Source organism: Orbicella faveolata, unplaced genomic scaffold, assembly GCF_042242905.1.
Source record: "Orbicella faveolata isolate gen_17 unplaced genomic scaffold, um_ofav_v1 contig_12, whole genome shotgun sequence".
NCBI classification, from domain to species: Eukaryota; Metazoa; Cnidaria; class Anthozoa; order Scleractinia; family Merulinidae; genus Orbicella; species Orbicella faveolata.
The window spans coordinates 30,240,113-30,261,166 of NW_028301539.1; the positions used below are offsets into that span (position 1 = coordinate 30,240,113).

The 21,054-nt window shown below is 39.2% G+C and overlaps 1 protein-coding gene across 1 annotated transcript in view; it reads left to right on the forward strand.

The window, feature by feature from the left end:
- Positions 1-21,054, forward strand: part of LOC110060432 (uncharacterized) — a 64,055-nt gene that overhangs the window by 10,209 nt on the left and 32,792 nt on the right. Inside the window, exons 3-9 of the mRNA XM_020767212.2 lie at positions 5,369-5,592; positions 13,261-13,468; positions 14,089-14,191; positions 14,784-14,868; positions 16,895-16,940; positions 17,338-17,413; positions 19,590-19,692. Of these exons, the coding sequence (XP_020622871.2) occupies positions 5,398-5,592; positions 13,261-13,468; positions 14,089-14,191; positions 14,784-14,868; positions 16,895-16,940; positions 17,338-17,413; positions 19,590-19,692 (816 nt within the window). The 5' untranslated portion in view covers positions 5,369-5,397. The remainder of the gene's footprint in view (positions 1-5,368; positions 5,593-13,260; positions 13,469-14,088; positions 14,192-14,783; positions 14,869-16,894; positions 16,941-17,337; positions 17,414-19,589; positions 19,693-21,054) is intronic.

The following is a 21,054-nucleotide window of genomic DNA, read 5'->3' on the forward strand; positions in this document are numbered from 1 at the left end:
ATTTCAACTTTGAACTTTGAGCTTCTTTCACCGCGACAACTTATTCTTTGTCGTTGACGGAAATTCCCGTCGTTGATCCCATGAGTGAGCAGGTTTATTGTGACCTCGCCTTCAAATATGTCAGTTTCTCTGCGCTACCGACGCCTAGCCACATTCCTGTTTGGTTTAATCGCGAGAGCCTAATTGAACACCGAGTTTGTTTTTTCAAGGACATCTTGCAACGATCTTATCGCAGAAGTAAACAAGAGTTCTGCAATGATATTAGCACGTTGGCTATCTTGTGTTACTTCCAGGCCTCTGTGCCACGGTATAACAATTATCCGTATTGATTTGAGGCGCGTATCTTTCATCCTGGGTGTATTTTTCAACAGATTAATTTCGTCTCTGCGGCCTCGCAAAGAACTCGAAATGGAATAAGTTGTGTAGTTCAGTCGTGTCGCCTCTTTAGAATCTCCATCACAGATCCTAGAAATCTCAGTGGGATGCCTGCAGTTAAGGTCTGCATGGCTACTGGGTAAGTGGCTACTGGGAAAGTCAAGAGACTTCTATAGACTCCTCGAGAGACTCATTTTTTCCGAGTGGTTTAGAGTTACGAATATTTCCGTTTGTGTGGTCTTGTCCTTCGGAAATATACCGTTTGACTTTGCTTTCTACTTCTGTGCAAGCGTGATCATAATAAGTCAACTTTCCTCGCTAATGTTACGGATGAACATCAGCAATGCCTGTACAGATCTTAGTATCCTTTTGTTTTTGGTGCAACGGAGAAGGCAAAATCAACAGGGTAAAAGAATTTCATTCAGCTGTTTCTTATTATCTTCTTCAAACAAACTTTAACACAGGAATTTTAAAAGCAGGCTGCTTCAAAAAGTTATATCCAATATCTTTAATTCTTTGGGTTGTCGGCTTACCGATTGTTTGAAAACAAGACAAGTGTCGATAAAAAGCTATTTATAATTCACGTATCGACCAGACATAATTTTGTATTTACTTGTTAACATACTATGTTATACAGACCGATTGATTACCTGAAGACGGCATATGTGGGCTTATTTTATATATATTTACCACAACAATAATTTATGTGCGTTTACCACAACTTTTAAAAAGGAATGTTAATAAGTAATAACAACATTGCAGATTTTTGGATTTATGTTAATACTGCTTTAATTCTGACCATTTCGCGATGCCAGCCAACATGAAACGTTGGAAATGAAATACACATGAGGTATCAGTTACTCAGAGAGGAGATAAAAATAGAAATATCGACGTTCGCTTTGCTTTAAGTAGTCTCTAGGCTCCTGGACCTGACAAAAACAAAATGCGGGACTCCGAAGAGAGACAGAGAGAGAAAACAAAACTAGGGCTCCAGGGCTAGTCAACGTATTTTCTTTACCTGACTCACATTCAAAATTAGCCAATAGGAAGCCGTGTCTACTCTCGGTACCGATTTCCTCCTTATCAAGTCACTGACTTGACATCGTGATATTTTTGGCCAAATTTATGGGCGTTAAATACTTGATCGTACTTTTTGAGTACCGTTTCGGTGGCTTATCAGGTTATTTTGGTCTCGCTTTGGGTAATTTGGCTTGACCGAGTCTTACCAAAGTAGGAACCCTGACTCGATTTAACGCACCTGATATGCCACCGAAGCGTAATAAAAAGATACGTTTAGCTGGAAGTATTATCGGAGAGACTAGACTGCCTTCAAATAGCCTGCAGAGCAGGCGAGATTTTTTCGAGCGAGCGCTCACATCGTAAAAAGTTTAGCCGCCATCTTGAATTTTTCATGCAGTGAAAGACTGGGGAGAGAAAGAAAGTTTTACCAAGGGGGTGAATGATAGGCAAGAGGAAAGATAGGGGAGGGGTGGAGCGAAGAAAATCTCTTCTCATTTTTCCCCTCCCCCATCCCCCACCGTCTAACATGGCGGTCTAACATGGCGGTCTAAAAAGGCGGTCGCAAGGTTGTAACGCTAACTCGCCCCAATAAGACGCCTGCACTGCAGGCTAGCCTTCAAAGCAAAAGCCTCAGGGATTTAGGCCTCCAGAGTTACCACAACTTGCATTCTACGAAATTTCTCGTGAGCGCTCAGGTCTGTAAAGGGGAAAAATATTTGTTTTTGCATCGTTTTCAAAATTAATTTTAGCTCTTGAGAGTCCTAAGTGTTTTGGCTGAGGATGTTATGTTATCGTTTATCTGTCGCTCTCGAGAGAGCCAGCACTTGACTTACAAAGAGATCAAATTTTCTTCTTTCGCATATTTTCACGCGACTTCGATGTACCTTAACTGGCAGCCACGACATTTTGAACTGATTCGTGATTGGCAAAACTTTTGTCACCTAGGCTTCGTCCACACTAAGCCGGAAAAATTTGAAAGCGGCGTTTTCACTCTGAAAAACGCCTCAAATGTTTTCCGCCCACACTACGCCGGAGAAATTTTAAAACGCAACAATCACCGGTCATTTTGGATTTGTGTTTGAGGAAGACTCGAACAGGGAAATCACATGGTTATGTTACGTCATCGTTTTCGAAATGCTCTATTTTCAAATTGCTTCCCGTCCACACTAAAACACAAAGCCTGCGTTTTCAAATTCTTCCGGTTTGAAGAGCGTTTTCGAAAAGCTTCGTTTTCGTGGCGGATTAGTGTGGACGGTAGGCCTAATCGTAGACAGAAAGCTGCGCTTTCCAATTTCCTCCGGCTTTCTGTGTTTTGGACGCCCGAAGAGACCCTGTCAACAAATTTGGTCATTAAGGACAAATTCTCATTTTCAGAAATAAGTTAAGAGGCTTTCGTGGTTGAGGGAAATGAACAGAATCCGTTAACGCGAGATGTTACAATTTTGAAGAATCTCGAGAATTTTCGTCAAGTGGCCACGATTGCCTGATGGGAATGTCTTCGAATTCACTCCCTCAGATCTCCGAAGATAACCAAAATGGGCCCGTCCGGCATTGAAGGCTGTTTTGTGTAATTCTGATATCGACTGTGAAACGACTAAATTAGTGTTTACTCACGTCTGTCGTTTACAAAAAAGAAAAACGGGAAACGGAAAAATGTAAGAAGGAATCGAAAGAAATCGAAAAACATCTTAAATACGCAATTGAACCAAATTATTTCAGAAAAAAACTGTCATGTATAGTCTGTGTAACTCTCCCTCTGATCTAACTTAGTGCTAGTTGTGATATATGTGACATTAAGACGGCGAGAGGGCGAGTTGGAGGTTTCTACTGCTGCGCTAAATAGGGTATTCTTCACTCCAACCCGCTCACAGAGTACAGTGGGTAAACTCTGGTGAGCCCGTAGTCTTACGAGGTTGTTGCTAAGTAACACGGCGTTTCCTTATGGCGACAAGTTCAAGTGACATTTTCGGAATGCTCGTGCTAGTTGTGTGATTAGAGAACGAGAATGTCAAACACTTCGGGTTTGCGTCGGAAAATAACCGTGTTTTGTTTTAGTTTCATCGCTGAAACCAACAGAACTGCTGAAATCGAGTAAAGCAATCACATCTTAAGCGGATTTCTTTGGTTGACCTTTCCCTTCGCAAACATTTGATGAGCAGCTTAGTTTACATCCTTTTGAACTTGTGTTATTGATCCATTTTAATATTAAGTCGCTAAGTGTTTTCACAGGTAATGTGAAAGGCCAAGGCTTGAGGTGTTACGAGACAACTTTGTTGCAACGACTATTTTTACAAACTGTGACCTAGCTAATTGAAGATACCGGCTGGCTTGTACGTTAAACGGATTACCGCAATTATTTACTGTAGATCATGTTTTTTCCTTCGCATGTGGTTTGAATCCAGCCAAAGTGCAAAAGCTTAAATGGGCGGCTGGCTAAACTGGGAAACATTCCTTGCGGAAGCAAATATTTTCTGTTTCATCCACGTGGGAGATGTGATTCAGCGGAATGTTTTTCTTTTAGGAAAAAAAGAAAACCCTTCTTGAGAACTTCAAAAACATTTTTTTTGTACCTTGAGGTATGTTTTACTTCTGAAACCATCATCTGTCTCCCGTGAATCCCGCTTGGCTAATCTTGAAAACATTTGTATCCGCAGCAATTTTTGCCAGGCCCAAAGCCGACATTTTCCTTGTAGAAATCACACCCTAACCGGTTTAGGTTATATGTGGGGATACTCCTCCGCCCTCCCCACCCCTCTCCCCCCCCCCTCCCACCAAAAAAAGTCTAATTGCCTAAACCGGTGTCCAAACATGAAAAATTCCGATATCAGTGTCACTTTGAAATTGGTACCTTTGTAATCGTCTACCTTCATTTGAACAGCGTTCAGTTCTTCAAAATCTGTACTGTCTGATGACGGAAAAAATGGGTAAAAGTTCCTTCATAGTTGCCTAGGTGTTATTTATAATATCTACGCCAAGAGAAAATGAAGGGTCCCCTTATTTTCTTTTGCTATTTCTGCGGCAGGAAATTCCAAGGCAAGCCCTAGACTTGTTTATTTGTAAGCTGTGTTTTTGGGAGTTTCCAAGAGGAAACAGTTGCGAGAGGCCAACTCGGGTCACATGTTTGTCTTCCAAATACTTAATTAGCTTTTTACACACGTAAAACTCAGCGACATTGAAGTATCAAATCTAGTATCAAGTGTTTGGAAAATTTTGTAAAGGTCAAATTAAACCAATGTTTGTCATCAGTCGCATCGCGTGCAAATAAAAGTCAACGACTTTGGACATTCAGCTCGCCACTTCTGTCGTCAAAATGTATGCTCGGATTAAATTAGCTGGGTAAAAATAGCTACTGAACCAGCGGAGCCCTTCTCAGCTTTAAAGATCGCTCTTTGCTAAATCAGCACTTTAATTTACATACTTGTGTATTGGCTTTCTTTACTAATGTTTGCTTTTTTGGAACTTTGACATTGTTCGATCGCACTTTCCTTGATTTTGATTTTCCTTGCTTTTGACGGGAAACGGTTCATGGTTTTTCACGAACAATTTTTTTCGCAAGGACACGACTTTGCTAAAAGTCAATAATACTAATTCAAATCTTCCTATTTTCTTCAGTTCTATGTGTTTGTTCCGGCTTAAACCTAATCGTTGGTTTGATGGGATAATGATGGTAATTTATGTACCCCCGAATTCTAATTGCCCGGCTGGACTGAGGCTTTTAGGGTGTATCAAATTGCTGATAGATAAGCCGAACCGCATTGTTTTGTACATAGTTCACACTCCACTGACTTCGCTGCTGAACGTGAGTGACAAATCTCTCGTTAGAGCAAAGTCAACCATTGATTCCGTTTTATGCTCGCGATTCGCGGGCGAAGGACCTAGAAATGTTTATACATTCAGCTACGAGTATTTCGCGATGGACACCTTCAGTGCAAAAAGACTGATTCTTAGTTGTTCTGTATTGTTTTGACTGTAGCGTTCAGTAGCCCGAGTCTCCGCTATAACATGGCGACTGCCAGCACGAGTACGAAAACAAGACAGCGAAAACACTCGTTCACGTCTACAATCTCGCTTTTAAATCGAACAAGATCAATGACGGATCAAACACTGCTGGGAGTATTAAACATACTCCGTATGGATGAAGGGCAGGGACAGACTTTTATGGTCAAAGCGATCCTTCCAGATGGAAAACCAAGATTGGTAAGTTGTCTATAATAGCTAGGAAGTCTATGCATGAACCAAGTGATATTGCTGAAAGTAGTTCTAGAATGCTCTGTTTTTACATGTTGGATTGTGGCCCACTCTATATTGATGCGTGTTAGTCTGTCTGGGCTTTCTTAGTTACCGCATATTTTGTGTTTCTAGGAATTTTGTGTCGTTTAAATGAGCAGTTGGGTTCGGAGTTGGAATATTGCAATGTAGTTGAATTGCAGTGCGGCGTGTTGATTTCAAAACGTCTGTCGTCGATTCTGCGAAGTTTTTATCCTGCATTCGAATCGTTTCTTGCGGAAAATACGCTTTGCATACCATGAAATCGAATTAGTTTATAAAATCTGTGGTTTATTGCGGAAACGTTTTGTTAAACATGTTAATTCTGCACCAGTGTGTCGAGCCTTATACAGTCGAGAGGATGTTGTGTTTTGGTGATCGTGAATGGCTCCACACTGGGAAAACATAGATGTAGAATTGGGCAGACAAAAAGCGGGAAGTTCGGTCCGTATACTTCGGCATGCACTCTTCAAGGTACTTTGAAAGGATTCCAAAACAATAAAATACCCAGATCATTGGTGTTGATCAAGTGCGTGATTTTTAAATCAGCTCAGTGTATTAAATTTGACCCTTTGTCAATTCGTCATTTCCTACACTCAATGGCCCTGTTCCGGTCTAGAACCCTCCTCCATGCTAGTGGTCAACAAGTTTCAAGACTTCTCTCCGATTATCTGATATTTGCGTTGCAAGAATACACGACATCATGGAAAGCTTTCAATTTAGTGCTACGTTGTAACGATCGCCCTTTTTATAAGGAGCTAATCGATCGGAAAGTTGTTGAAAATGCCGTAGTTATTATTCATAGGAGGCTGAACACACTTAAAAAATACTTAAGCTTTGAAATAGGCTGGTATAATTTTGTGGCTTCTGTGGTTTTCGGGTTAATTCTTGGACGTGCGCCTGAAATTCAACGCAAAACTATGGCAAAAGTAACCAAAGCAAAGCTTTTTAGGTAAATACAGTGAAAGCGTACAGTGTTTACCGGCAATTGTCTTCTGCATAGTTGATCACAAGAAGATATTTACATATGATATTCACTTGTCTATTTCATTAACAGTGGAAGATTCAGCTGAAAATTAATTGCTCTCCATTTGAAATAAAACAAAGAAATTGGCTTTAAATGAGTCTTAGTATATTGCAAAGAATATGCAAAGGCAATATGTCGCTGAAGTCTGGTTATTAGATACATGATTGTAGTTTTCAAATAGCCTTTTATTTCCGGCGATTGCAAAACGGATTCATTAAAAGTTCCATTCCTTTTTCATTGATTACTGAATACATTGCTATGCTGAAGTAGTATTTCAACGAAGTTGGGTTTTGTCTATGGAGCTGCTTGTCAATGAAATTTTCTTTTAGTGCATTTATTAGATTTTTTGAATTCTGATTACACAATATGCTATTAAACCCGCAAGAAATTCAATCCGTTTTTATTTCCAGAACAGGAGATTCCCATAAATAAACAAACAAATTAAAATAGTCAAGAGTTGTTGTACACATCTTAATCAAGCTCTGATGATGTTTGTGCCACCATTGTACTGTAACAAAAATGTATTTTTTGAAAAAAAAAATTGTGTTGTAAATGCAATTTGGAAAAAAACAACAACAACAATTAAACAGAGATATGCATAAACTAAACGGCTGAGTACTAGAAAAGAGATTCAATGAAGTACAACCACTGAACAGAAGTAGTGAGGAAGTGGAGGCACAGTGGCCAATGGTTAGTGTGGTAGATTGTTAGGTGGGGGGGAGGGGGGGGGGGTGTCATGTTGTTTTCTTAGGAGATACATGTTACTCTCACAATGCCTCTCTTCACCTTACATACATACATACATACATACACAAACTTTATTTAAGCTCGAATTTCAGAGTGGCTTGACAAGCTAATATTTCCGAGAACAAAATATTTGATAACGAAAAATTAAAATAGAAATTGCTATTTGCATATTTACAATTGACTTATATTAACTAATTATAAAATTGTCATTTACATGTTTCATGAACTGGCTTTACTGATGTGCTTTTTGAAGTCTGAGAAGTTACATAACCTTATAAAATTGGGTAGAGAATTCCATTCTTTTGTTGCCAGATAAGTAAAGGAGTGGAGACCAAAAGTTGTAGTTTTAGGTTTGGGCATTTCCAGTACATAGTTTCCACGCATGTTGTATGAAGTAGAATGGAACGAGAACATGTTTCTCATATAGGTCGGATAGCTAGTAAAAAATAGACTTTTGTACAAAATAGTAAGGAATTTACAGATGCGCTGATCATGAAGTTGGAGACAGTTTACCCTGTCTAGCAGCACATTATAAGGCGATTCAAAATCGCTAGAATGAATCTCAGAATCCTTTTGTTAAGAGCTTCTATTTGTCCCTGTTGTTTGCACTGCAAAAGTGCCAAACTGTTGAGCAATTATCAAAATGAGGGAGTATGTAGGTCTTATACAGTTTCACTAAAATGTCTTTGGAATGAGGTTTCTGAACCTAAGCATTACATTAAACTGGTTGTTGACTTTTTTGCAAATGAGAGATATGTAATTGTGAAAATTTAAATTGTTATCAATGTTCATTCCTAAGATGTCAATTGAGTCCTTTGTAGGAAACAAGAAGGTGTGTTCCGATTTTCCCAGGATCAAAGCCTGATGTTTGCTTTCATTGGCCAAAATTCCATTTTGCCGGTACCAAAGGTTTGCTGTCTCGACTGCGTTACGCATGCGCCCATGTAGCGCAACAGGATCACTGTCCACTGAATATATTTGGTGATTGTCTGCATAAGCATTTAACTTAACATCCCCGCAAAACAGGAAAATGTCACTTATGAAAATATTGAAAAACATGGGACTGAGGACGCTTCCCTGAGGCACGGCTCGTCCTGCATGTAGCCACTCTGAAAAAGTAAATAAATGTGTATAAATGTGGATCAGAAAAATAAATTATGAAGGTAGCCCTGCAATGGACTAGCATCTCATCCAGGGGGGAGTAGAATAACTTCTATTAGACAACGCTACTAAAATTGGGATAAATGCCAGTTGTATGGCACTCTCTAACTGGAAGTAGATGTTTCATTATCTTTTTTTAAAAACAATGGTGGACAGCTGTTGATCACTACTACCATAAGATTTCTACATCCTACCAATAAATTGGGAGGGGGGATACCCAGGGGCAGATACAGGATTTTTTAAGGGGTGGTTGCTGGTTCCTTGGGGTTGCTGAGTCAATGGGGCATGCCCCTCGAAATGTTGCGATTTGAGAATTGGAATCAAAAGCTGTTACACCAGAAAGACTAGCAATTCCACAAAGTAGAAATTGCACTGAGGTACCCGTACAAGGTGTTTGCCTTTATTTCTGCCTTAATATTCACAATCTTTTTCATTGTTTTGATTTTTTACTTCTCCAAAAGGGGTTTGGCTAGTCATCCAATCCCCCTCCCCCCCCCCCCCCCCCCCCACTTGGCACCCCAATGTAATAAGGAAATGTGACAAGTTTGCAACAAAGTTTACCTGTGGTAAAAAAAAAATAGTTCAGACTGATTGGTTAATAGACACTAAGTGGCCTACCCCAAACTGAACGTGCTTGGCTCTGGTTTGAAGTTAGTGTTTCATCAGATAAAAGAATTCAGCTAGATAACAGAGATATGTAGCACCCCCTTAATTTGTGTTGTCTTTTTACAAAATCAAAGAAATTCGCAATAATAAGTAGAAAATATCATAAGTTTACCATTTGCAATGCTGATGCTCAACTTTATGTTTATTTTTGGCTCAAAGGAAAGTTTTTGAAATTGGTTTATTTGGCGATGAGTGTGGTTTGTTAGTTTTGCGAGTAATGTGCATTTAGAAAGTTAAACAGTTGTTGAAATTTGAAGTCACGTATACCAGACTTTCAGAGCTGACTTGTCAAGTTTTGTCACTCTCAAACAAAAAAGGCAATATTTTTATAACCTTTTTTTGTTTGAATGTTTTTTAAATCATCATTGTTTCCGCTGGAGGTATTAGTGGAATTCTCAGCGTTACGTTTAGTCTATGATTTTTGTTTGTGAACCTCTTACAGCGTGTACATACAGAACATAAAATTTCATATTTCTTCCTTATGAGCAAGCTTTGAACTGTGGATGTGGTTATATTGACTGGACATTAAATGTTCAGGTGTTAAATGTTTATTTTAATCTACATTTAGACTGAACAGATCACATTAATTTTCTAATTCACCATAGAGTAGGAGATATCATGCAACGTCTTCCTAAGGATATACTGAATTGTGCAATAAATAATGGTTTGCCACCTTTGTGACATAGCATTTCACAAAGAAACAAATAGGCAAAACAGACAGATGTGTAATAAAGGTTTTGCCAATAACAGATTTTGCTGCTTTCTCTAAATTAAAATGTTTCAGCCAATATGGCGGTATGTACACTTTACAGCACATTGTATACATGTATATATAGTTAATTACTGATATGTAATTGCATGCTGGCAGGTATAATGTTAATTAACTAAACCCTTTAATTTGATACCTGTCTGGCTGTGTGTGTTCTACATTGTAAGTTCTGTTTATCCAGGAACATCTTGTTCAAAACACACATTAAGACTTGACTAATTTTTAAGGACTGCGATATAGGATAACCAACATAGGCATAGTTATTTAAAACTCAGGTTTATAACTTATCAGAATTTTTTTTAAATAATAAATTATTCCATTAGCTTCACATTAATATTGACTTTAGATACGCAACAATCCACTGTTTTGAAGTTGTTACCAGTATATACCCTAACCAGTTGAAGCACAGATGTTCGTAAAGTTCTGCCTTGATGTTGAGATTTTACTACATCCTGTGTGATCTGTTTGATTTCTGGAATGGGCTATAAATGAAATGTACCAAGCTTGAAACCTTGAAATGAAAAAAGCTTTGCATTTCTTTTGTTGAAAATTAACAAGTACAGTTCTGTACACATATGCTTACTTTAATGCAGACTGAATCTCCTGGTCTAGCTCCTGTACAGGTTATCATCAGATTTCCTGGATCTGAAGTAAAAAATTAATACTTAAAGTATCTCATTTCTCCTCTCATTTTAATACATGCTGACTTTTTCTGAGTCAAAGGTGTACATGAGATTTATATCCTGGAGGTGCACGGATTTTCAAAGGAGACCGGACCAGTGACATCCTGAGAACATTCCAAAGATTTCTTAATCTTGACATTTCAAGCATTTTCCCATCCTAGTCCAAGGATGTGTTTCACCAAATATAATGCTGTCATCAGTGCTTTTCCCGTATGAATTGGAAAACGAGGGGCAGACTTTCCTTTTTGTATTTACTTTTTCTTTTATACATTTGTAATAAGTCCGTATGTGTATCTATGCCAACTCTCCTGAATTATTTGGAAGTTTCCCAGACACAGGCCGAATCTCCTGGCCTCCCATACGGGTCACCAAATCTCCTGGATGTGAAGGAGAGAGCTTTAAAGTACATTCCACTTTATTTTGGCTAAATTTTTGGTATTTTCAGGGGAAAATATTTGAATATTTGATTCTTTTTAAGGTTGAATCGGCAAAATTCCACTCTCAACAAGGTATTTTTCAGCCTGGTTGAGAAGATAAAATTGGCAAATATTTCCCGGATTTCAATTTTTTTTAGGTTGGCATCTCTTTGTGTGTCAAGTGTGTCATTCAAGACTGTAACAGCTCAAAGTTTGAGAAATTGATCCATAGGTGTGAGGAGGCAAGAAAACAAAGTTTTTGCCTGCAGGAGTGAGACTTGTGCCTAAGACGTGAGAGTTGATGGGTACACGTATATTATTTGGCTAAATTTGGGTATTCTTGATTTACCAAGTTGTTGGTTTTCAAATGGAATATCACTTTTATGCTGTGCACAATAGCGATAAACTTTGGCAAGGAGTCAAGAGGATACTTGATTCTGTTGAAAATGATAACAGTTTAAAATTCCTTCTCTTAAGTGGGTAGGTCAGAAGATTAAAAGGGGTGACAAATTACAATTGAACTCTGCTATGTCCTGCTAACTCTTTTTAGTATAAATCTGCTAGCGTTCTATTGTGAATGACATTCTCTGATTGGCTACGCTACTCACTATCTATTCTGTTGTAGATAGTGAGTAGCCTAGCGGTGAGAGCTTGTTAACAAACTGGCAGCTGCTTTTTTGCATTTTCGCAGTGTGCTTGAAGAGGATTTAGATCAAGTGTTGAACCAATAGTAGATTTATACTAAATCAATTAGATTATTCCCTCTTGATTTGTACATGTATGCATGATAGTTGACTGGGCTGCGCCCTTAGTTGACTGGGCTGCGCCCTCGTCAACTATCACTGATAGAAATCTTGAGCTCATAATCTGATTGTTAAATAGAAAGGAAATTATGGAGGTTCAAGATACCCGATACTAGGTGACTGAAGGAGTATATCCAAGGAAAATAATTTGTGTTTGAGACAGCGTGGTGTTCAAGATAACCGAGTTCAGGATAGTGAGGTTCTACTGTGGTAAATAAACACCTTTTATTCTGATTCACTGTTGCCCTGTCCACACAGGAAGGTGAAATTAACACCACTCAGTGAATTTTTGGGGCAACATTGTATTAGGATTTACCCCAGGAAAGTGCTGGTAGTTTCTACAAATTTTGGTGGATTGTGCAGTATACCTCTTGAACCCTTTACTCTATTAGCTACGCAACTATTTTCTTGTTGTTGCGTTCATCATATTTACCCGCTTAAAATCTGTTTCAGTCTGCTTGTGATTTTGTTGAACATATATATAGCTTTGTGACTAAGACAGTGTAAACTCAGACTGCAAGGCTATTAAATTTCCAAATTATCACAAAACTAAAATAATCCTGTTTGCAGCTGTTTATTGACACAGATTCTCTTTGGCTGCTATATTCATTAAAAGGAATTTTTTAAAGAAGAAATAGATGAATGTCACAGCGTGATCTCTGCAGTGTCTTGTGAACAAAACATTTAATCTTGTCAAGGGGCAGCTAGCTTAGTAATCAAACTGAGCATTACTTCTTTGGTTTTTAATTAGTTTATCAAATGGAGGGAATCTTCTTTGTTTTAAGCTCTCCATGTAGCTTGAACACCTATTCAGTATTGTAAGAAGTAGAGTAAAACTTGGAATGAAGCTTTAGACACCTCTAAGATGTTGTATTATCCTAGACTAATAGTATTTTATTCTCAGAGATGGTACAAAATGGAGATTTCCCATCATGACCCCATTCTGGACCCATGTCTGGACCCCAGTTAGGATCCCTGTCTAGACCCCTTGTCATCTGGTTCCCTGGTCCCTCACCCAACATGGAACTGGGATATATCAGTTTGGTGCTGTAGGTTGTGAAATGTGCCATGTGCAGCCCAGAGTTGTTCTTTTTTTCTCCTGAAACATATACAATATATTGCAGTTCTACATCAACTTGTTCATCACAAGGAAACATGACAGTTAATCTACATGGCTCCATAACCCAGTTGATGAAGTATTGTACTGTCAATGTAAAGACCACAGTTTCAAGTTGTCCTGAAACTTTTTTCACGCTTCTTTCTTTGGAATTGCTTTTGCAACAGAATACGGATTTGATGATCTCTTAACCTCTTTGTCTATATACAGTTGAGTGCTGAGCGCAATATGACGGTAAGGGATCTTGTTGCTGGAATCTGCCAGGAGTACAACTTAACCAATTACCAAGTGCGCACCTTGCCTGAAAAGACGCTGTTAAATCTTGAGGCAAATGCCACTGCTGTAGAGAATGCCGAGATTGCCATCGAGGATGTGGACAAGATGCTGTCAAACTTTCAGCTAGACAATCTACACACGAGTGAGTTAAGAGAAAGTATACACCTATACTAAAGTGGATGAAATGTTCTTGATATTTTTAGTTATACGCATTTTATGGTAGAATCCATCATAATGTTTTGAAATTGGAGGCAGATGTGGGACAAAGCACACTGCTTTGCAAAACAAATAAAAAAAAAAATGTAATATAGCAGCTAGAAATTTCTGCAAAATTTTACGTTTGGAAACCCACAGCCTGTGAAAATATTTTAGTGATGAAGTTGAAGGTTGGCACACACATGGGGATAATTCCCAAGTCCCATGAACAGTTCACATGAGGGATTTTGAGGGACAAGTTGTGTGGGCTTGTCCCTTCAATTCAAACCAGTTTGAATTCATTGGACAAGTAGCAGGGACCAAATCCTTGCAGCTAAATTGATGAAGGTGGCTAGTTCACACAAAGGGACTTCTTTCCACCACTTGTCTTATGTCTATGTCTCTTGTTACAGAATATGCCATATTACCACTCCAAAGTTCGTCATTTTTGGAATTATTTACACACACTGCCGGCATGGACTGAACCCTTACCCTCGTCCTCCCCCTCTGTGTCTCCCCAAAATGTTAACACATGTCCTTGATACACATTTTTTTTGTTTATGACAGTTAAAGATGACAGACTGCGTTGTGTAAAGGAGTTGGTCTATGCTGAAGAAGTGTACAATGATTGCCTGAAGAGCCTGTTTGAATTATATGCTGAACCACTGAGGTAAACTAGTTACAAGAGTAATATTTTGTACTTTCAACAGCTTTAGAAAGAGTGAGTCCATCATCAGCCAACTGTAATGCCAAATGAGTCAGTACAGTAAGAGGTCTAGCATCTATAGTTCTTAAAGTTGATAACGGCCATGATGAGCTTGTGAAACTGATGTTTTGGTTGTGAGCCCATTTACTTTGAAGAGCTAATGTTTGAAATGTGTCAGCTTCAAACAGGCATAGGTATTAGTCATAAAAACCATGAGACCCTCTGTTAGTTCCCATAGCTTTCTGCTGACAAGGATTTTCTCAGAGATTGACATATATTTGTTAAAACTCAAAACAGAAGAGCCTTTTTTCTGTTGTAAAAAATCGAAACAACAACTGACAGTTCTTTTGATAAATTATGTAAGTATGGCTTATTGAACAATGGGTGCTTACTGTCATTAGGGGGGCTATTACAAAAGGCACCTTTAAACGCTTAAGTATATCAGAGACAAGAGAAAACGGGCGCTTTTGCTACTAATGTAAATTAAATCTTTAAAGTAATAGAAAGTAGAAAGTTTAGTAGTTGGTCGCAATTGGCATTTTAATTTTCTTTGCAGAGGCAAAATAACAAGGGCAGAACATCATACGTTGTTTGCCACTCTAGAACCGATATGTTCACTCAATTCTGCTCTTTATGCAAAGGTAAGTAGCTAGTTTAAATCAATGAAAACTTACGCAAACCTTAAATGGATAATTTACTAAGGGAGAAAAACAACAAAGAAATTTTGACAAACCGAAAAGAAGCGAGTATAGTCAAGACTGGGAAACTTTGGAACATTTTAAGCGCCATTCATTCCAACTAACTTAAAGTGCACCTAACCCCAAATTTTTTTTTTCGCTAAAACAAATCTAGACTTTATTTGAAGCATTTGGGCGAAGAAATTTTTGAATTTGGTTGAATCCTCGATTTTCTATGCCCTTTCAAAGTCGCGATTAAGTGTTTCACGACCGCGTTTTAGGGAGTCTGGGGCGGCGGTACCTGATGACGTCTACCCAGGAACCAAACACAATAGCGTCTCAGTCAACTCTCTGTATTTGCTCGAGAAAATAGAACGCAAAACTAATCGTTCCGATGTATTTTGGGACTAAAACGTCCAAGTTTTGTCTCAGAATCATTTCTTTTTCGTCACTGGAGTCAGAGTTAAGTTTCGATTCGGAAGGCTCCGAAATAAACTTCGATCGAGCACGTTCGACGACTGTGTCACTGCTTAGAGCTTTGAGAGCAATTTACAATATTTCAAGCGACGACGGGGAAGACGTTTTTGCGGACGAGCTGCTTGTATATTAGGAATGGAAAGCTAGATACGAAGTGGAGGAGCAGGCAAACGAAAAGCAGGAAAGAAAACTCAAGGACTGCTTTGGATGGTAATTTCGTCAACTAAACATAAGATTCCCACGCGTGTTTATAGCCCGTTTACATTTGTCCTTACCGAGAATGTATTTTGTCAAGGTTCTGTTAAATCCAGTTTGTGTTTTACTTTCAGTTGAATGCTTCATGTTTATAAGAGCGACGTACGTGTTGCAGTTTTCGAGACTTGATGACCTCCAAAACATTGGCTTCGATCGATTGAAAATCGTATTGTTTGGACCTGTATTTTTGAAGCTGCGGGAAGCAAGGCGGAAGGAAACATTTGATACAATTACCGATTTCACATTGTCACACGTTTTAAGTCGTAACTCCAAATAACCAATGTAAATTGTTCTCAAAGTTTGCAGTGAAATTCGTCGGATAAGCGAAAAGGATGTGTTCCCTAAGCGGTCCGCAGATAATGTTACGCGGTCAAATTTTCGACGCTATTGCACAGAATCTTTGTCGCACTGCTGATTTCCAAACCTTCGAAAAACTCTGTGAGTCTAACAATTTTGTTATCATGTAATTCTAGAGGATTAATCTTCGACTTTCATCTAAATCGAAAGAGAAATAAGTGTTGGTTAGCGGCGTACAGTTGCGATCTATTTACATATCAGTATAACGCTTCTTGATCATGACCGGATCACACAACTTTGCCGGTTATGTTATAAATATTGCGGGATTGGAAGATATAGGTTGTAGGTAGTATTTCTACAAATTTCTGGTTAGCTTTAAGCAGAAAATTTATGAAAATAGCGTTCGAAAGTCTGCGGAACAAATTCCAATGAGAGTTCTTCAATGGTTCTCACAGATTCAGTTCGCTTGTTTTGGTTCGACAAAATCAACCATCGTTTATGTCTTTATTGCACCATTAGCCGATCATCGTCAGTAAATTGTACAGTATATCTTTCTTTAAATCTGGAATATTGCTGCAACAGCCGATAGCACCTCTGGAAGGCGTTTCTGCGCACTTTTCGAATGTGTATTGCACCATCCTGAAGGAAATGAGAGGAAATGAGATATCCAACCTTCCTGGGTAGACGTCACAAGAGCCGCTGGACCCATTCTCCTCAAACTCGGTCGTGAAACAAAATGGCGGTGCTTTGGAGCTATTTTCGAGATTTCATCGTGGCACAGAAAATCGAGGATTTAACGGAATTCAAAAATTTTTTCGCAGAACTATTTCAAATAGTAAGTAGATTCGTTCTAGCGAAAAAAAATTTTTGGGGTTAGGTGCACTTTAAAACAATAGGAAAAGAAATAAAGGAGGGCATGTTATTGTGTCGTGTTTATTATTTTTATTTGTTGCCATTCCAGGTGGAGGAAGCTGCAAACAACTGGAATTCAGCTTCTACAGGAATAGGTAAAAAAATTCATTGACGGAAACAGTTTTTTAATATTTCATTACACTGGACTGAAAAGGCCCCCTTCCGGTCCGCCATTGTCATAATTAGAAGCAGCATCCTCGTGATTTTTGTTTCCCGAACTTCAGGAACTTGTGGTGTATTTAGACACGATTTATCCGCCGCCACTTTAGTCTCCTACGCGGACGCTCATTGGGGTCGTCACGGGGGAAAGATTGCGTGACGAACCCAAAGAGAGTTTACATAGGAGGCTATCGCCACTACAACCTCCTCGCGTGTATCCTTTGCACTTTTCCACGCGAGTTTTCATTTCACCGTACGCGAACTATCCATAGGGTTTGCTTTCTCTTTTGATCCATTCCCGACATGTATTTTCAATTCTGTTTTCTATTTCAGGTGCAATATATGCCGAATTTCCTTTGTTTTGGGAGCGTTACAATGACTACTACTTGGCGTTCAAGTTTGCAAGAAGGCAAGAAAATATATTCGTCTTTATCATTATAATTCTATGGATCTGAAATTAATGTGATGATGGATGTCTGGTGCGAGGCAATGCCTGAAGACACGATGTTGTAATTATATAGGGGAGAGGTGGCGAGAGTGTGTGGGAGAGGATGGGTAAGTGTCACTGTGTGTATGCCAATAGCAGTGTTAAGTGGAGAGAGTAGTAGAGTGGTATGTGAGGGAGAAACAAGGGGTGCTTTCCATCTTGCCAAAAATCTCGGAAATTTCGGTCGGAAGTCAAATGGAAAGGCCGGTTTCGGTTCTGTCCGACCGGAATATTCGGGAGCACCTCTGGAGGTGGTCCAATTTGACCATTTGCCGTTCCATTTTGCCAAACCGGTTCATTTCCCATCTTCTCTTTAGTAGATTTCATTTAAGTGGTGGATTCGGGAAAGGAGTAGAAAATGGTGGGAACCATTCGTCTCGGTTGGCCCGGTTTGATCGCAAAATGTTCCATTTTCCTCGGATAGTCACGCTGGTTTCTGATCGATCGGTCTGGCATAATGGAAAGCACCCGAGATGTGGGACTATTATAAGGGAGTATGAGGACAGGAATGGTGTTCAGCGAGATGGGAGAGTGGGCTGGTATGAGTTGGGTGGAGAGGGGTAGTGCGGTGTATAGGGGAGAGGAAAATTAATAATAATAATAAATAAATATTTATATGGCGCCTATCCATGCCTACGGAGCTTCACGTCTAGAGGAGGGGTGTGAGGTGTTGTTATCTTCTGGGGAGAGGGGTGTGTTTAGAAAAAATTGAGTTATGTAACTGTGGCGTGCTGATGTGTCAGGGAGAGGGGCTTACTTTAATGCATTAGAATCAGAATCGTTTTCGCAGACCACATGTTTAGTGCTATAAGGATTGCATTTCTTTCACATAATACTGAGTAACCAAAGCCAGTCACGCGTCCGTATTAGTGTTGAACAGGGCAATAATTGATGCTCTTTAAGGCGGGGGTTAACATTAAGGCCATATTTGTGCTGGGTATTACGGTTTGAATGCAAATATCTCGTTCACGTTTCAAGCAGTGAACTCAGCTCATTTCACATAGCTACGTTTTGGGCTGTTTTGTAAATTTTTTGGTGATTTTTGGGTATATTTGGGGATAAATAGTTTTTCTCAAAGGATTAGTAAAATTTATGGAAATAGGAAATTTTGAAGATTTGATGCTGTTTTAAAATTAGAATTTGAAGTTAGAAATTGGTAGATGTACACCAAACAGTTGCCCACCATCCCGGGGTGCCCTTTTGGGGGCAGTCAACTGTCTGGTGGTGTTCTAAACCCCTTTTTTTCTTTTTAATCCCTCTTTGAACTTCCTAAAATTTTACTTAAATTCTTGTGTACCCCCGCCTTAAACACTTTGGAGGGGTCAGTGATTGCACGTGCACAAAAACACTTTTTGTCACGCGTCACGTGTCACGCGTGATTGCATTCTTGTCGGCATTTGTGGAAGAGCCGATGAAACCGTGTATTAATACAACCTAGTTCTCAGTGTTCATTCTATTCTTCCGGAAGAGAAAGGACACTGGGAACGAGGTTGGTATTAATACTGGTTCGCGGCAATACTCTTTGTCACTGGCCAAATTTATGAGGACTTTAATCCCGGCATTTTCAATCGAACCTACTCGAACTTAATTTCAATCGAACGCATGGAATGAGTTCGATTGAGTTCGGCAATCGAACGAAATCGAACCCACATAAAAATAATTGGACAATCGAACTCAATCGAACGTCTTTCCAATACAAATTTTTTGAGCCTCGAGTTAAGTCGGTATAACACCTTACTCGTGTTTTTCGTGTTTTTGAGACCACATAACATGATCTTTGTTCAAGCGAATTTATTCACCGAACGCAATCCAACGCAATCTAACAGATTGAGTTCGATTGGTGCGGAAGTCGAACTCACACAGTGTTTGATTCGTTCGACTGCCGAAGTCAATCGAACACAATCCACGGATTGACTTTGATTGAGTTCGATTTCCGAACGTTCGGTTGACTATACCTGGTTTGAAGCATGCAGGGAACATTTGCCAAGAATTCCAACAAGCTTTGGTGCAACTATCGGAAAACTTTTGCGCCAAACCTAGAGCATGAAAAAAATACTCTAAGCTCTCGATTTTATCGCTGTGTGTTTTTTGATTGCAGCTTAATGAGACAGAAACGAGAAAATGACAGCGAATTCATGGCGTTTGTACACAATCAGAGGGGCTCGCATCGACCGCAGCTGGATTCGTTATTGTTAAAACCAGTGGGTATTCTTTTTTTTGTTTTGACCACTTATTGGTATGTTGATCAGCAAGTTTATTGTGCTGAAGGAAAGGCTGTGGTTTATGTCGGTAGACGGTCGGTGGTGTAATATCGGCCGCTTCAACCGCCAGCGCATGGCTTTTAGTATGTAAATGCAATTTAATTTCTCCTTCACTGGACAGTTCTCATAAACGGTGTGACAGGGCTTTGCGAGGGAGGTTTTGGTAATGGGTTCCTCTGTGGTCTATGTTATGCCCTATAGAAAATCGGTAAGTGATCGATTTAAATCCAGTTTGTTTTCTTGTAAGTCATGAAATAGTTAATAGCGGTGTTGCGATTGGTAGCGATTTTCAACTTTGAACTTTCTGTTCTCAGATATTGAAAGCCAGACTGGTGCGATTCACTTGATACATGACTTGATTTCCTCTATTCGTTGTAAAGGGATTTAAGTCACGAGTTTATTACGTCAGGTCGAGGGGAGCCTTTTAACATAACTGTTGAGTGGAGTGAACAAATTCAGAAAATAATTGGCGAGGATTTCATTGCATTTCAACTTGTCCATTTAATTTTTGTTCTGTTCATGAAATTGATTGTGAGCTAAATTTTGTAAAAACCCAATTTCATTCTTGGAGGCCAGCTTTCTGCCTCATAAAGTCAACTCACAGCGTAATTAACGTGTTGATCCTATCTGTTTTAAGTCTAAACCGCTGCCAAACCGTTACGCAGACTGTGAACTGATTGATTAGCAGTGTTATTACCGGGAAGGTCAGAGCCTTCTTTCATGAGTTCTGCTATCTTTTAGTCATCCACAAGCGAAGTATCGTGCATTTAATATCGCATTATTCTGATCAAACTACACTGCCATCAACAATGCTTCTTGAACTCAAAACTCATTCGGGTACAGTGTTTCTCCGAGTTTTCCTTTCCAGAGTTCTGCGCGCATAACTTGGACAGTCCCAGAGGTCCTTTCGTTATTTTTGTCAACCGCGGTACACACGTTTTATGGTCATCATAATTTCCTATATTTGTTATCTTGGTGTTTATTTATTTTCCGATTTGCTGATATGACGTGCAAAAGAGTATTATGTCAGTTGTATTTGAGAAAGTAAATGCGCATTCAGTTCTGCAGAAAATCGCGAACCAACGATTCATACCTGGTTGCAACTTGTTCTTCCAATTACGGTCATTTTTTTTTTTGCCCTTCACAGTTCATTTAGCGCATGTTTGTCAATAGCATTGCTTCGACTTCACCACATGTGAACTATTAAAGGTGAATACAAGTTTAGGTTAAGCCTTTCTGCACTAATTCTCATCGATCTCTTCTGTCACTTTTCACTTTTTTCCAGTCTACCATTGGATTGTT